At 43.2% G+C, this 16,966-nt stretch overlaps 1 protein-coding gene across 2 annotated transcripts; it reads left to right on the plus strand.

Moving 5' to 3' along the window:
• The first annotated feature begins 2,767 nt into the window (after positions 1-2,767).
• Positions 2,768-13,570, plus strand: LOC118092341 (phospholipase A and acyltransferase 4-like). 2 transcript variants are annotated; one of them, XM_035130289.3, is made up of 5 exons: positions 2,768-2,918; positions 6,148-6,233; positions 9,178-9,277; positions 9,670-9,938; positions 10,555-13,570. In XM_035130289.3, the coding sequence occupies exons 2-5, from the start codon at positions 6,225-6,227 to the stop codon at positions 10,651-10,653; spliced, it is 477 nt and encodes a 158-aa protein (XP_034986180.3). In that variant the 5' UTR covers positions 2,768-2,918; positions 6,148-6,224; the 3' UTR covers positions 10,654-13,570. The 2 variants fall into 2 exon arrangements, with proteins under 2 accessions (XP_034986180.3, XP_060136617.2); XM_060280634.2 differs by lacking the exon at positions 6,148-6,233 and having other exon boundaries at positions 2,785-2,918.
• Positions 13,571-16,966: the final 3,396 nt, after the last annotated feature.

Genomic DNA, 16,966 nt, shown 5'->3' on the forward strand with positions numbered 1-16,966 from the left:
GCTTAATTTGATAAATTTCCCCCCCCCCCCATCCAGTGCTGCACTTGTCCCTGTTCTTATTATATTGTACGGTGTGTGTGTGTGTGTTCTATTTTATTTTATGGTTGGTTATAATTTTTGTTAGTCATCCTGGATGGTGCTCAGGCACCAGAAATGCAGATCTAGTTTTAATATATATAAATAAGATGCTATGTTTAGTTTATAAATTCTTGGAAGAAGAAAATGACAATTTCTGCTGATGTCTACAAACTCTTGTTCAGGTTTAATGCCAATGTTTTTAGCAGCAGGAGTCACATAAAGGTATCTTGCTGTACCATTACACTACAAAATGTTGGCCATTTAGGGATTTAGCTCAGAAGATCTCAAAGGGTCTACGTTTGTAGTCATGAAAAGACAGAGGCGCACCCCCCCCACACACACAATTTTAAGTGTGATAAATGACAGCTTTCTGGACTTGAGTTATGCAAATAAAAAAAAAAGACCAGGTAGCAAAAAAACTTCTGTAATATGCCAATTTGTTTTCCTCAGATTTAACTTTTGGGGCAAAACTTTGAACATCTTTTAAAAACCTGTAGACCTTCCCCTGCGTATCATAACATTGATGCATTTATTGTTGATGGAAAGAGAATGGTGTTTTTCTCATTGATAAAAAGATGTGTACGTTATCCTGGCATTGCTTTTCCTTTAAAGTAAACCGCATTAACTGAACAGCTTTGTCAGACAGGTAAGAAAACGTTTTCTCTATAATGGCCACTCAATGGCTAATTTTCATTAATTTTTTGGTTACGAACAAAATCCTGGTTCTTTGCGTTTAAGATTTAAGAGTCCTTGTGAAACTCAAGATGTGAGGAAATGTTTCTTTCTGATTTACAGGTTGCGCAGCTTTTGACAGTTCAGAGCTCTGCTTCTATATGGGTTTCTTTGGCTTTTTCAAGAAAGATGGAATTGCCACTTCGCTGTTTTGAAGCTAAGAAAAGGAGTCGTGCCAGTAATATTTTCTCCTTCCCTTTTGAACTGCCTTTTGGAAAAAGAATGGAGTGGCTATTTGTGCCTGATTGATGTTTTGGTTGTGAAAAACGTGAAACTTTGGGAAATCATTGCAAGTTCCATTTTTCATGTTCCTAACACTTTTGATATCCATTTGTTGATTTTATTTCAGACCAACTTAGAAACATGACCGGGTGTATTTATACTGCAAAGCAACCTCTGTCTTCCTTGCAAGGGTTGTCAACCTGGTGCCCGTGGGCGCCAGTGCACCCACCAGTAGCTCTTATGGTGCCACTAATTGTCCTTGGGTTTCGTTTAGGTGGTCTGTGGCGTGTTTGTAAAAATACAGTTAAAAACCATGCAGCATCTAATATAGCACATTACTATTGCTACAACCAGCAGAAAAGAGATTTTAAGGGTCATGGTCCCCAAATTTTATTCCAATCTTTGGGAAGAATTTGTGTGCTAGTATCTAGTTACCATATTTTAAGGGGTTCCATAGATCTGTAAGTTACATTAAGCAACACGGAGTACGATTTAGAAACTTATCCTCCCCTCCCCCACTCATTGTGCTTATAGAACTTTTCAAATTGTGTTAAGGTTCTCAGAGCTTCATTTGATTAAAATTAATCCAGTTAGTATTAAGATTTGACAAAGTTAAATTTATATAGTTAATTAGCTGGCCCTGCCACATGTTGCTGTGGCTCAGTCTGTTAAATGGAGCCTCAGAGTCCCCCTGTTTTACACATGTTCTGTTTAGGCAGGTGCATCCCTGTGACTCCCCCCACCCTGTCCCTACCCATGATGCATCCCAGCCCCCCTCCCTCCACCCCTGGCTCATCCCTCTGATTGGCCCCACCCTATCATGACCCATGACCTATCCCGACCCCTCCTCCCCCCACCCAGTCGAGCCGCCACCTCCACCCGGCGCAGTCTGGAAAGCCGAGCAGAGATGCTGTGGAGATGGAAGTTTTCCTAGGTGCAGTACCAGTGTAGCCATTGCTAGAAGGTGCTGTTTTGCAACCTCTCCTGTGCTCCCAGCATGCACTTTCGTTTGATTTGTGAGTTCTGGAACACGGGGTTTTGGGGTTTTTATGTGGCCCAGGTATGACATCTGTCTACGCAAATGGTTTATTCCTCCTCTTGTATTCCCATGTGACGTTGTTTCAAAATTTGAATGCAATTGGGTCAAGCGGTTTCAGAGAAAAGTGGAAACACACCCACATGCCCTTTTTACATTTTATAATAGATAGATACAGGTTGATTGTTGGTATTGAAATCTCGTAATGTATAAACCTTTGGATCCACAAGGTTCAAATTGCTTATCTCTCCCTTGCTGGAAAAAAAAATCTGGCTGATGTGAAAATGGGATTAATGGAAAAATAATAGGTGCAATCTTAGGTTGCCCAGTTTCCCATAGCCAGATAGTACAATTCTACATTTCCAGTATTGATTGAACCGCTTCCTTATTCCTATGTCCTTAGTGTAAACTTAAACGTAGATGTTCAACACCCTGATTCTTTTTTGCTCCTTCAGAAGCAATTCTAAAGTGACATACCTGTAATTCAATGAAACAGGCGGTTTCCAGGAAAGCACACTGAATGTGGGCAAGTGACAATGAAAATGAAAGTGTAGCCAATACTGCAAATAGGTGTGGCGTTGGGAAGCAAATAAAAATCTTCCGTTGGACCACAAAGCACACTGCACCTTCAGAAGCAATTCTAAAGTGACGTACCTGTAATTCAGTGAAACAGGTGGTTTCCAGGAAAGCACACTGAATGTGGACAAGTGACAATAAAAAGGAAAGCGTAGCCAATACTGCAAATAGGTGTGGCGTTGGGAAGCAAATAAAAATCTTCTGTTGGACCACAAAGCACACTGCACTGGTGGCGATGGAAATGGCAGCTCCTGCGACTAAAAAGAGGGAAAAGGTTAGTTTTTAATTTTGAAATGTATCAAGCTTCTAGTAGTTGGGAGGCATATGGGTGGACGTTTACCTGTTGGTTTGTTTTTTTTACGACTGATTAGCAAAATGCCTGTCATGACAATGAGAAGAATATATATGGAGGTATGTGGTGTCTTAGACTGAGTCAGAACTATTGGCCCATGTGGCTCAGTAATGTCCACACTGACTGGCTAGGGCTCTCTGGGGCTTCTGACAGGGGTCAGAATGTACCTCCATATACATTCTCCTCATTGTCATAATGTTGGAGATGTTGGTAGCTGAACCTAGGACCTTTTGCATAGTATTGAGTAAGGCCATTCCTTGTATGGTCCCCCTCAGTGAAAGGCAGTGTTGTCCCATTCACTACCAAGGAGTTCACAAGTCCAGTGTGTTAGTTTCCCCCCATAAGTATGAATGGTAAAAGAAATTAAAATGGGAGAAAATAAAACAAAGTGGTACACTTAGGAATAGCGGTGAGGTGAAGGGTCAGTCTCTTCTCAGTCCCTGGTGACCCCAGCCGTTGGAATTCAAGCAAACTTTTATTTGTGTGGCACTGCCCTGGGATAATGTGGTGCATTAATTTTATTTATATAAAAAAAGTAAGTGAATATTCCTGAACATATCTACTAAGAAGTTTCTATGAACACTAATCTCAGTATGATACTACATAGAAAAATGCAAAAGAAAATTATACAGTATATAAATATTTTATTGTTAATTATTCTTATTAATTACCCACCCTCAACTATCAAAAGTTAGGGTAAAGAGGTGCATTTGCCAGAATTTATATAATGACGGTGCCAGGCACACCTCTGTTAAATTGCTTAGGACTGCCACAGAAAAGGCCCTATTTATATAAGGGGGGGATAGGTCCCTCCTCTTACCAAACATTTTACCCTTGAGTACACACACAAGTTTTGACTACTAATAATAGTCATTTATTATTTGATGGCCTGAGGTCATCAAAGCAAAGTACAAGATTAATTTTTTAAAAAATACCAAAAAAAGAAAAAAAGGAATTCTAAAAACGATGAGACCATTCCTACACACTCAAAAGGCAATGAAACCATTCCTACCAATGTACAAGTCATAAATGACTGGGTTGTGCCTTGGGGAAAGCCTTCTTAAGCAAAACTGTCTCCAACATTCAGTAATGTTGAACAGAGTCCCATCTGTCTCAATATGTTTTTTCTTCCTGCTTTTGGATCCCATCTGAGATCAAAAGTGACAGAAGCTCTGGCCAAACCCACAACCCATAGCTAGTGCGCTGCTTTTGACTTGATGGGTTACAGATTATTCAGATCTGATTTACAGACACACACACACCATGTCAGTGAGGTTTCTGCAAGCGTCTTAGTAGCAGGTTTCGTAGAGGGATCCAAAGGGAGGAATTGTTTCAACATAAATACAGAGAGAGTTGTGATTTTCTCTTTTGGTGGAAACCATTTTTCATTGAATGCTATTCTTTCTGCCCTGCCATTAATCAAAAAAGTCTAGTTAAGAGAAACTCATGAACAACAACACCATAATTAAAAAATAAAGGAGCAGGGGGGGGGAGATATCCAAGGCACATCATTATTACAAAATATTGAAAGAGAATGTCCCCTAGTCTTCAAAGGTGGCTTTTCAAAGGGGTTGGGCAGGCTGGGAATCCTCATGCATTCATGGTAGGTTAAGCATAGCCCTTTGGCTCCTGGTGTTTGGACATTGCAAATACAGTCATACCTTGGCTCCCAAATGCCTTGGGAGTCGAACGTTCTGGCTCCCAAACTATCTAATACCGGAAGTGAGTGTTCCGGTTTTCAAACCTTCTTTTGGAAGCCGAACGTCTGACAGGAGCTTCCTGCAGCCAATCAGAAGTCCAAGCTTTGGAAGTCGAATGTTTCAGAAGTCGAACGGACTTCTAAGGTACGACTGTATTTTGTTGATGAAATAAAGACGTCCCATTAGCTAAAAAGAGGTGCATGTTGAATACTTAAAACACACACACGCACACAAAACTTCTAAAATTGAAGGCTTACAGGAGCCATTGAAACTTAAGAAAAGTGTTTCACATACAGGTCCACCCATTTGCATCTTCAGAAATATGGAAATGGTGTTAATGCAACTGAGCTCAAATTGGTTACTTGGTTCCAGAGCTACATTTAAAAAGGTAGAACAAAATGCTGGTAGTGAGCTATTAATTAGGCCTTATCTGGTTCAGTACTACCATATTAATTTTGAAATATATTGATGGTTGCTTAGCAGCTATTAATAGACCAATATGAACAGCACATGGTCTTTAATAACAAACACACTTCTTTGAAAATGGATCAAAGTGACACTGAGAAGCCTTCTTTCCACATGGATTTGCTTAACATTAGAGTCTAACAGAATATTATGTGCAGCAGGTGGGCTGCTATTTTGGCACAATTACAGGGAGCCACAAACTCCAGCCACATATCCGTTCTCCAAGACATCTGAACGTGGCATTTCTTCATTTTGAAAATTACCAGACTGCCCCATTTGCGGGTGGCAAATGGGAAGGGCCATTTTTTTCAGGTTTTTCAGGTGAGGGTAAATTCTTATGAGAAGTCCTTCTGCATACTTCTTAAACTTCTGGAAACAAGATCAGGCTGAGGATCCAAGAGCTTACTGGGAGCTCTTTGGAAGATTCCTAGGGTGTTTAATGCTGTGAATCTTTACCTACAGTCAACCCATATAACTATGCAGGCCCTATATCACAAAATGCCAATAAGTCTCCAGTGACTTCATTGCAATGGAAGCAGAACCTGAGGTCATTCTGAGCCCCTGAACTTACTCAATGCTTGGAGAATTGGGGGACACACAAACACACAGAGAGACAGAGAATTGGGGGACACACAAACACACACAGAGGTGTAAGTCTTTTCCTTTCACCTCTAGAATAAAGTTACCAGACATCCCCGTTTCCCGGAGACAGTCCCCGGATTTACAAAGTCTATCTATTTACTGGTAGTAGGAAGTTGAAAAGTGTCCCTGGATTCATTAAAAAAAATCTGGTAACCTTACTCTAGAAGTGAAAGGAACCAGGAATGACCTCTGTTGGGGTGGGGCTCTTGGCCTTTTTGGCATGTGGAAATCTATCCTGGCAGAGAAAACGCTGTGGCCTGCTGTTTTTCTACACTAAGGAAGTGTTGCCGGGAGATGTTATATTGACGTCAACAGTTGCCTTGATGGTAACATTTTTTTTTAAGGATATAAAGTGAAAACGAAACTGAAAAAGATCAAAAAATATCTGATTGAAAGGAGAGGAAGGTGAGAGCAGAACATAATGGCTCAGGTAAGAACCCCTTTGAATAGGGGACATTGTCGATCCCCACCCAGTCCAAAATACCTTCCCTTTGATTGTCTTCCCTTTGACTGTTTTTTCAAAGTAAGAGTTGCCACTTGACTTGCTGCTTGCCTTATGCTGCTGTCTCTGGCTGCAAGGCAACGTACACTTTCTTGTCTTGTCTTGTCATTGAACACAGTGAGACTTACTTGAGAGTAAGACTGCTTAGGATAGTTTTTTCTCTAGCTCAGAGCTTTCCAAACTGTGTGTTGCGACACATTCGTGTGTCGGCTGCAGTGTGTAGGTGTGTCACGCAAATGCTCCCTGCGCTCCTCCCGGGGTTGGAAAGGGGTTAGTTTAACCTCTGGTTTGCTAGTGAAACTGAATTACTGTGTCACAAAATGATGCGTGTATAGAAAGTGTGTCACCAGCATGAAAAGTTTGGAAAGCTCTGCTTTAGCTCCTTTCCCCTACCTTGCAAGTCTGACTTACAAAAATTGCAATGAATAATCACAGGGTCCAAAGGTTGCAAAAGTAATCTACTTGTGGGGTGGGGGAGAGAAAGTGAGGCTCCTACAAGCCATGGATACTAAGTTTTGATTTCTTGCAAAAGGACAACTCGGAATCAAATCCACAATAATAGCAGCAGCAGCTGAACAGGGCGGCGGCAGCAGCAGCAGGGGTGAGCAGAGCCGGCGCGTCCATTTAGGCAAACTAGGCAGTTGCCTAGGGTGCCAAAATGGAGGGGGTGTTGGCCAGCCTGATCCCCAAACCCCGCGCTGCCGCCCGCCGCCACCCTCCCACGGCGAGCCTGTGGCTTCCTTTTTTATTTTTTTCATCGCCGCCGCCCTCCCACGGCGCGCCTGTGGCTTCCTTTTTAATTTTTTTCCTGAGGCTGCCGGGCTGGGTGGGGGCGGGGCTGGGGCCCTGGGAGGAGGCAGGGCCGTCTCTAGGCCCGGGCTGGGTGGCGTGGGGCGCCAGGGTGCCTGCGGCCACCAGGGTCGCCGCTGCGCCCACCCACCAGCTGATGGTCGGAGAAGCGCTGCACTTCCACGCAGTCCGTACGGGATCACGGTGAGGCTCTGGCGCCAGAGCCAGAGCCTCACTGTGACGCGGTTGTGCCCACGCCGGGGGAAGGGGCAGGGCAGTCCCTTGGCTTCTGCTCAGCTCGTCCAGAGGCAGAAGGAAGGCGGGAGGCTCCCAGCCCCCTTTCCCCTTCTCCTTCCTTATATTATACTTTTATTGCTTCTTCAAAGACCTACGGTTTTTCAGGTGATGCACTTCTCTTATTTTCAGATATCATTGATTAATTTTACGAAACTGTAGTTTGTCAATAGGATATTTTTTCAAGCCATTTTGAGCAGGCAAGTTCATGGCTGGGAAGCAAAGGAGTCATCCCTCCTTCATCCGCACCTTCTGATCCCTGTGTAGGACTCCTTCCTTCCCCCTCACCACAATTAACTTGGGTAGAAGGCTTCTTTGAAGCCGAGCTACAATGGAGGATGGGGGATTCCAAGGTGGGTGTGCTCTGTTATATACATCCTATGTCATGCCAGTTTATTTTATTTATTTTTTATTTAACAGACTCTATATACACTTAGTCAACAAAGAGCTCTAAGTAATTTACAATATGAGAAACCTTTTTAAAAAGATACTGTACTGACATGTTATGAGGCGCCACTGCCTGCGTGAGAGTGAGGAAGGCAGGGTGGCCAAGAGCGCCGAGACTCCTCCTCGTCAGGCTGAAGGGCCCATGGGGCGGTCTGAAGCCCTTGGCGCCCAGAGCGCGATTTGAGGCAGCGGCTCCCAGGGGCGGATCGGGCGAGGGCAACCCGCGGGCAATCCATGGGCACGACTGAGGGAGGCCCTTGGAGCTTCTCCTGCTGGGACAGCGTTGTCAGCGGAGCCTGAAGCTCTTCCTCTCGGGTTCTGGGTTCGAGCCCACGTGGGGCAAAAGATTCCTGCATGGCCGGGGGTGGACTAGATGACCCTCGGGGTCCGTTGAACTCGATTCCAACTTCAGATTCTCTCTGCTTGGATGACCGGGCAGTGGACAACAACGGCAGACGGCTGAAATCAGCCCCGGCGCTGCCCGTGGCTGCCCTCGCCCTGTCGGGTCAGGGGCCGCCGACGTGCCCCGTCCAGTCCCGGCCCCACGGCCATGTTTTCTGACCCAGGGCGCGGCCCTCCTTGTGCTTCCCATGAGGTGAGGCTTCCTCCCGGTGGCGGCACCCATCTCGCCTGCGCCCTCCTTGCTGCACTCCCGCCGGGGCAGACGGCGCTCACCTGCCTGCCCTTGGGGCATCCCTCTCGCCACTCGAAACAGGAAAGTGACTGAGTAGAGCGTGGAAGAAGAACGCGCACTTGTCGAGATCATATGTGTATTCCACAATAGAGCTTCCTTGAATATCTGAGCCAAGCCCTATGGACGTGGAAGAGCCAACTCTCCAAAGCCCATTGTCAAAAAATGTGGCTCCTTCGTTGGGTGACAGGGCTACCTATAAGGAAGTAGACCCCTGCCCCTCATCACAAGAGAAGGAAAGTCAATAGAAAATGTATGGTTTGTATTTTGGCTTAATATTATTGTGCAAATTTGTAAAACTGAAAATGATAAATACAATAAAAAAGATAATGATGCCACAGAGTGAGGTCTGGGAGAAATATTTGCCATAACCTACACAGGTGTGGTCCTCTAGACGTGGTTGGATTCCAGCTCCCATCAGCCCTAGCCACTATAGCTCATGTCCTGGGGTTATGGGAGTTGTAGTCAAGCAACATCTGGAAAGCGACAAGTTCTCCATCCCTGAGCTGCAGTATAAAAGAAAAGGCTGTCTCTATGGCTGTGATCCTATGTACTTTGGAGTATGTTTCATTGAACCTAGTGGGACTTACTTCTGAGTAAACTTGCACAGCTGTTTAGTCAAGGAAAACACTGGTTACTTTCTTCTTGCAGAATCCAAAGCCTGGAGACCAGATTGAGATTTATCGAATTGGTTACCAACACTGGGCTATCTACGTAGGCAATGGATATGTGGTCCACCTGACTTCTGCAGGTAAGAGGTTCTCATTATTTCCTAGGAAGGGTGATTTTATGAGAGGGAAGAATAAGATAGAGAACACTGTCAGATTACCCCTGAAGAAACGCAGCCCTTGATGGGGGGGAAAAGGTTCCCCACCACTGGTTTGGGACTAATAGTTCCTGGATGTTCTATGCCCTGATACTTACAATTGTTGTAAGCCAGTTAGAGGGCTGCTTTGGAGCCAAGAGATTGATTGAATATTGGTTGGTTGTAAGTTGCTAACAACCAACTAACATTTCTTTTTAAAAAATTGTCAAAAAACAGCAACTGATGTCTTCTTGAGACAATGTTGTTGATGAAATGCAGGGAATATAGGCCTAATGGTCACTGTTTCTGAGTTTCTTTTCTCTCTCTCTAATCTTGAGATGGGGGTACAGGAAGCTTTTCCACTATTCCTCTGTCTGCCAACACAAAAAAGGCAGTGGTGAAGAAAGAAGAGCTTTCGAAAGTGGTGGGAAAAGACTACTGGAAGGTCAACAACGAGAAGGACAGAAAATATAAAGTCAGGCCTGTAAATGAAATAATTAGCACTGCAAATGAACGTGTTGGAATGGAGATAGACTACAATGTGGTCACGATGAACTGCGAACATTTTGCCACCACACTACGATATGGCCAACCTGATAGTAGACAGGTGTGTAGAATTCATTCACGTTTTCGTAATGGCAATCTGTGCTGTGATGCTGAAATTCCTTCTAAATTCCTGATCCTGACAAAATGAGGTGAGATTAAGAAGCAATTAATTTAATTTTTATGTAGATTTAATTTCTAACCCCCATTTACAAAGATGGGGAGCAGAACTGAACATTTACTGGAATATGTTGAAGGACTGCAAACCAGAACAACAACAACAAAAATCATAACATTTAAAAATAACTTGAGTTCATACATTTAACTTGTCTGAAGGAACAAATGAGAAGATTAAAAACTCAGAACTCAGGTTTCCAAATTAATGACAGGCTTGTAACTCTGATGAAAAATATTGGGTCTGTATTCCTTTAATATTTTTCAAACTATAGCCACAGAACTCAGATTTTTGCACCAAAGCATGCTCTGTTACATGGAATTATTTTTTAATGCATACTTTAAACCCAGATTTAATTGCCTTGCAATCTGAGAATTTCAAATCTGGCTATTTTCTGTTTCCAAAATAAAATTTAAAGCAAAGTTTCATATCAACTCTGTTGTGAGAAATGAAGGACCGTCAGTCACTGTGAATAAAAATGCTTAAACCTCTTATTTTTTTGCAGGCAGAAGCAAACCTCTGGGGGACACTTGCTGCTACTGCAGGAGCTGTGGTCTTGGGTGCAATGTGTGCAACAGCTGTGAAAATTGTTAAACACCATTAGTCAGTGTTCAAAATAGGATGAGACATGTGAACAATCTAAAATACTGTTGGGGGGCAATCCTACGTTGGATTCTAACAAGATCCCATTATTGAATAAAAACAAAAACATCAAATCAATCAAGATTTAGGTTTTCTCTCTTTATCCATTGGTGTGAATTTTGGTGCATTGTTTTGTAAAGGGCTGATGAGTTAAGAATTTGAATGTGAATTGAATCAAATTTCTCCCTGCTGCCTCTAGATGTGGTAGAGGACATTGACCAATGCTGAAGTAAGGTTCAGTTGCCAGTCTGGTCAGCTGCTGTACATGGAGTGGAGGATGCCGCCATCTTGTTTCAGGCCACCCTTGACACGTACAACATTTAGCTGCAGGCCTTGGTTGTTAAAAATCAATACAGTATGTGCCTTTATAAAGAATCCCACAACAGTGTAGCTTGTGAATTCATTGGTACAGTCATACCCTGGTTTTCAAATTTAATCCATTCCGGGAGTCCATTCCAAGGTGCAGCTTCCGATTGGCTGCAGGAGCTTCCTGCACGCAATTGGAAGCCGCGGGAGCCACGTCGTATATTCAGTTTCCTAAAAACGTTCACAAACTGGAATCCTCACTTCTGGGTTTACGGTGTTCGGCAGCCAGAACGTTCGACTCGCAAGGTGTTTGCCAACCAAGGTATGACTGTATTCAGGGTTTCATAGCCCCCTTCAAGGGAGGAGAGAAAAGAATCTGATTTACTTGTGTGTTTCGCTGAAATCTCTGCCCTCCATTCAAACTCCCTCTTCCTTCACCCCAACCTCCCATTTCCCTCTGGTCACAGTTCATTGCTACTGCACTCCTGAAGTAAAATGCCTTGTGGCATGAGTCTGAAATGTAATCACAGACCTTTCCACTTTCAATCTAAAGTTCTCCCTACGGAGTTAATGCAAAAGCCAGCTTCAAATGTTTCGGAGAAAAGTCAGGTGGCCCTTTCGCTGTTCTTACCCTCATGACTGCCCGGTGATGTCTAAAAATTGTGTGACGATTTAAAACTGCTCAGTGTACACTAGGTTCCTTTAACTCCGTTTCATGCAGAAGTATTTAACCGTGATCTTTTGACTAATCACATTTAGGCTTTACAAGTAATTGAGGTGTTCAGAATTGTTTCATTTTTAACATCCAGGGGATTCAGGCATCTGGATTGGACAAGTGCTATTTTTCTACAAAAAGAGATGCCAGAACTCACTATGAACTCCCTTCTTCTCTTATAATGGCAATGGTGTCCACCTGCGAGGGGCCAGAGTTCTGGTGAGTTCCGGCTGAAGAAAAAAGCCCTGGATATTAACCAGTTATACTGGGGTGCAGGGGTTGAACTGAGACAATATTTTAGTTGTTACAGGGACACATCATTCAAATTCTGTACACATTTCATGGCATAAGCTCCATATCAAATTAAAATGCTACAGATGGGATATTGGGAGAGCAAAAAAAAAAAAGGTTCAAGCGTTTTGTCACAAAGCTAAGTTAGGTGACTTGTAAAGTATTTCACGCAGCAACCAAGGCTTGACACAAACCACATTTTACTGTGTTAACTCGGCAGATGTACTGGTAGGTCTGACATGGAGAACCTATTACAAGAACATTCACAAGAGGATTTTTGGGAAGTGCTTGTTCTAAAACAGGACATTAAATTCCACTTCTTTAACCACTTTTAGACTTTTTTTAAAAAAATATAAGGCTGCAATTTAGTTAAATAAATAAATCATATTATTAGTATGAAGAGTAGTAGCAAATACCGTGTTTCTCATATTATAAGACATGTCTTATATTTATTTTTTCCTCAAAAAAACACACTATGGCTTATTTTCAAGGGATGTCTTATTTTTTTCCTCCTCCTCCTGCCGTGGCCGGCATTGCTGCTGCGCCTATCACTATGTCTTATTTTCGGGGTATGGCTTATATTCCTTGAATGCTTAAAAATCCTGCTATGGCTTATTTTATGGGAATGTCTTAAAATATGAGAAACAGGGTATTTCATATCTACAGTATCTATCTATCTATAATTTTTATTAAATTTTCTGTTTTACAATTTTGAATACTCACTTAAACATCCTTAAAATATCAATGACTTCCCTTCTCTTTCCATGGTTCATTTTGCATACCATAAATCCCTGCATATTTTACATAAACTAAACCATTCAGTATTCCATTATTACATCAATCAAAACTTATTTACACTGTTGAATTTATTTACACTGTTAAACTTATTTACACTGTTGAATGCTGTCAACATTTTCAGCTGTACACAATTATTTCTCATATACAGTGGTACCTCGGTTTATGAACACAATTGATTCCGTAAGTCTGTTCATAAACTGAAGCGAACTTTCCCATTGAAAGTAATGGAAAGTGGATTAATCTGTTCCAGACGGTCCACGGAGTACTTAAACTGAAGCGTTCATAAACTGAAGCGAACTTTCTCATTGAAAGTAATGGAAAGTGGATTAATTTGTTCCAGACGGGTCCACGGAGTACGCAACCTGAAGCATACTTAACCCGAAGCATGGGTGTAATTGGTTCCGGAAGTCTGTTCATAAACTGAAGCGTTCATAAACTGAACCGAACTTTCCCATTGAAAGTAATGGAAAGTGAATTAATCCGTTCCAGATGGGTCTGCGGTGTTTGTAAACCGAAAATTCATAAACCAAGGTATTCATAAACCAAGTTTCCACTGTATTCAATAAACATTGTCCGATCTTCTCTAAAAATGTCTTCTTCTTGTTCTCTTATTCTATATTGTTAAGTCCGCAAGCAAGTTGCCTTCTTCTTTAGTTGGGACCTCGCTCGTTTTCCATTTTGGGGTTAGTAGCAAACATTTCCATCCTGCTCTTAAATGCCAAACAATTATATATACACACAGTAACATTAAAACAACACAGAAATCTTACCATAGGCTTACACAGTCTCCTTTTAATATAAATGCGCCAGGCCTCACTATAGCAGCCCTTCTCACCACCAGAAGAAGCTTGGACAAAGAGGTAAGTCTTCAGGTGGCACAGAAAATCAAGCAATGTAAGCGCCAATTAAGCTTCAAGGGGGGGGGCAGCATCTCACAACCAGGGCAGCTACCACCAAGAAGGCCCTGTCTCAGATTACTGAACTGCATACTTCATCTGGAGGCGGAAGAACAAGATGAGCCTCATTGATGGATCTTAAAGCCAAGGTAGGATAGGTTGTGGGCTAAATCATGGGCAGGCAAACTAAGGCCCGGGGGCCAGATCCGGCCCAATCGCCTTCTAAATCCAGCCCGTGGACAGTGCAGGAATCAGCATGTTTTTACATGAGTAGAATGTGCCCTTTTATTTAAAACACATCTCTGGGTTATTTGTGGGGTCAGCCTGGTGTTTTACAAGAAAACAATGTCTGCTTTTATTTAAATTGCATCTCTGGGTTATTTGTGGGGCATAGGAATTTGTTCATTATTTATTTCCCAAAATATAGTCCGCCCCCCCCCACAAGGGCTGAGGGACCAGCCCCCTGCTGAAAAAGTTTGCTGACCCCTGGGCTAAATCATATAAGTTTAACTCAGATAATCAACTGGATGAATTTGCATATATTTGCACATAGATAAAACAATATTACTGAAGGGGGAAATAACAACAACAACAACACAACAACTTATTATTTATACCCCGCTCATCTGGCTGGGTTCCCCCAGCCACTCTGGGCGGCTTCCAACAGAAATATTAAAATACAATAATTTATTAAATATTAAAAGCTTCCCTAAACAGGGCTGCTTTCAGATGTCGTCTAAAAGTCTGGTAGTTGTTTTTCTCTTTGGCATCTGGTGGGAGGGTGTTCCACAGGGCGGGTGCCACTACCGAGAAGGCCCTCTGCCTGGTTTCCTGTAACTTGGCTTCTCGCAGCCTTCACTGGTTCTGATTTGAAAGAGAGGTAGAGCTGGGTATCATTCGTATACTGATGGACACTCAGCCCAAACCTCCTGATGATCTCTCCCAACGGCTGCATATAGATGTTAAAAAGCATGGGGGAGAGGACAGAACCCTGAGGCACCCCAAAAGTGAGGGGGGGGAAGGCACACGTTGTTTTTATATGACACTTATGTGCTGTGTGTGGCGGTGGGGAAAAGATAACACAGGGGCATAGGAAGTGGCCTTATCTCAAGCAGAAAAGCTATCGTTCAGTTCAGGAACATGTGAATACTCCATCCATGACTGCAAGCTCCCACCTCTCCTCCAATGCCTGCATGCGCATCACTCTGCCTTCCACCATTCACACTTTGAACCTTCCTCATGTTCAGGCACATGCCGAGAGTTCTGTGAAATCACACCATAAGAAATTCGTTTAAGGAATCCAGGATGCAATGGCTAGAGTGGTTTGGAAGGGATAAAAGAGAATGAATGCATGGTGTATCAATGGCTATTGGCCATGATACTTAAAACAGAATCTCGAGAGACAGCATACCTCTGTTGTGCCACTGCAAGAAAAAGAATACTGAATTAAATGGACCTTTCGTCTGACCCAGCAGGCTCTCTTCTTTACAAAAGCATTTTGTAGCCCTGTGTTCCTGCAGTGAGGGGCTGCAGCTGAGATACAGCATCTTGCCTAAGGCCAACCAGGGAATTCATAGCTTAATTTATCAGTGCAAATCAGCGGGTCATGACATTTCAACAGCACCAGGGATGTCCTGCTGATTCCTAAACCCTGATTTGCTTTGCATAAGGGCAAACACCAAATGTATCATTTTTAGGAGAAGCTGCCACAAACTCAGGGGTATTTTCCAGCTTGTACATACAGAGATGTTGAAATAGATGTTTTTTCTTGCTGCGATTCTGACACACTCTTGGACAGACAGTCCAGTGTTCATGAAACCAGGGTGGGGTGGGGTGGGGTGAGGCAAGGCTGCTATAGAGATTAATCCAAGACTGAAACCAAGTGTGATTGCTGAGTCACAGGATACAGCGTGAAGACTCAAATTCTTGCTTGGCATTTGGCAGCTGTCAAAATGATAGGCTAGCTTCACGCTATCTGTCTAGAGCGAACAGAAGCACTTCAAAACTGTTTCTGCACTTGACATCAGTTACAATTAAGGTAAATAAGTGGAATCCCACGAATCTTGACAGGTGGACAGAGTTCCTGTTTGAATCAGACACTAGGCATTGAACTCTGCTCCTTAGAGTGATGGGAAGGGCTTTAGCTCAATGGTAAGAGAGTCTGCTTTGCACCCAAAAGGTCCCAGTTTCAACCCCCAGCCTCTCCACATAGGGCTTTGAATGTTGCCATCTCTGAGTGCAGCACAAGGTCAGGCAACCTTAGACCTGGGAGCCTCCGACATTTCTATCCAGCTTTGGGGCTCTTCCTGGGTCACACTCTCTCTTCCCAGGTCACACATGTCAATGCCTCTGCTCCACATCTTCTTCATGTGCTGTTGACTGGCTAGGGTGTGTTCTTGATCCATGACAATGCCTCTCTTTTGTCCAGCTTGAGAGTTATGTGCGCCTGGCTGGAATGTCACCTGTTGTACAAAGATTCACATCGTTTTGCTGCACTTGCATTTCGACTTGAGCCCCACCCGGCACAGGCATGTGGCCCCTGGAAACTTGCTCAGGGGGGAATGTGGCCCTCAGATTGCAAAGGAAGGACAGTGTGTCTGGGGATCTATCTCCTTTTTCTAGGTGCCCCACCTGACAAAGGGCCGCCAGGTGAATTCATAGATGTGCTAGGTGTGTTGTCTGCAGATGCTAGGATAGTAGAGATTACTTGGTCAGTCAGAACTCATTCACCTTCCACAGGGTTCAAGAGATGATCTTCTCTCCCTTCTGTCCTTAGCCCAAGCCAGACAGTGAGAAGGTTTGGCACTCTCTGGCTGCTGCTTTTGTGCCATAATTTGAGCGTGTTTGCAAAATATTCAAAATCTCTTTGGAAAACCTGCCCTTCTTCACAGAAGAGCCACTCCCCATTTATTCCCTAAGTCTTGCTGCCCTCTAGTGATAGATGCTGTTGAATTTCAAGAGCACGGTGTCATATCCCTGTCGATCTCGAGGAATGAGATCATTCGCATTATTACTCAGATGTTTGTTCTGACTAAATTCATACCAGTGTGCCTAAGATTGCAATCTAAGGCTGCACCTGCTCCTTAAATTGTGTTGATATCGTTGTCCAAAGAACCACTCTTTGAATTCACAATTTACCTGTTTAAAAGAAATAACACAGCATACCTTTTTAGGTAGCTCACAGGGCTGTCCTGTGCATTTTTATTAGTGCAGCTACAGGGTAGAAATGAACTCTTATACTGGATTAATTAGGAGTTCTAAATCTTGAA

This window comes from Zootoca vivipara, chromosome 11 (genome assembly GCF_965207765.1).
Source record: "Zootoca vivipara chromosome 11, rZooViv2.hap1.1, whole genome shotgun sequence".
NCBI lineage: Eukaryota > Metazoa > Chordata > Lepidosauria > Squamata > Lacertidae > Zootoca > Zootoca vivipara.

Bases quoted from the DNA above. Each gene is read 5' to 3' on its own strand.
- LOC118092341 (XM_060280634.2), top strand. From the start codon at position 2,880: ATGGAAATGGCAGCTCCTGCGACTAAAAAGAGGGAAAAG. The intron at 9,278-9,669 runs GTAAGAGGTTCT...TCTAATCTTGAG, and splicing joins GGTCCACCTGACTTCTGCAG to ATGGGGGTACAGGAAGCTTT. The intron at 9,939-10,554 runs GTGTGTAGAATT...ATTTTTTTGCAG, and splicing joins GCCAACCTGATAGTAGACAG to GCAGAAGCAAACCTCTGGGG.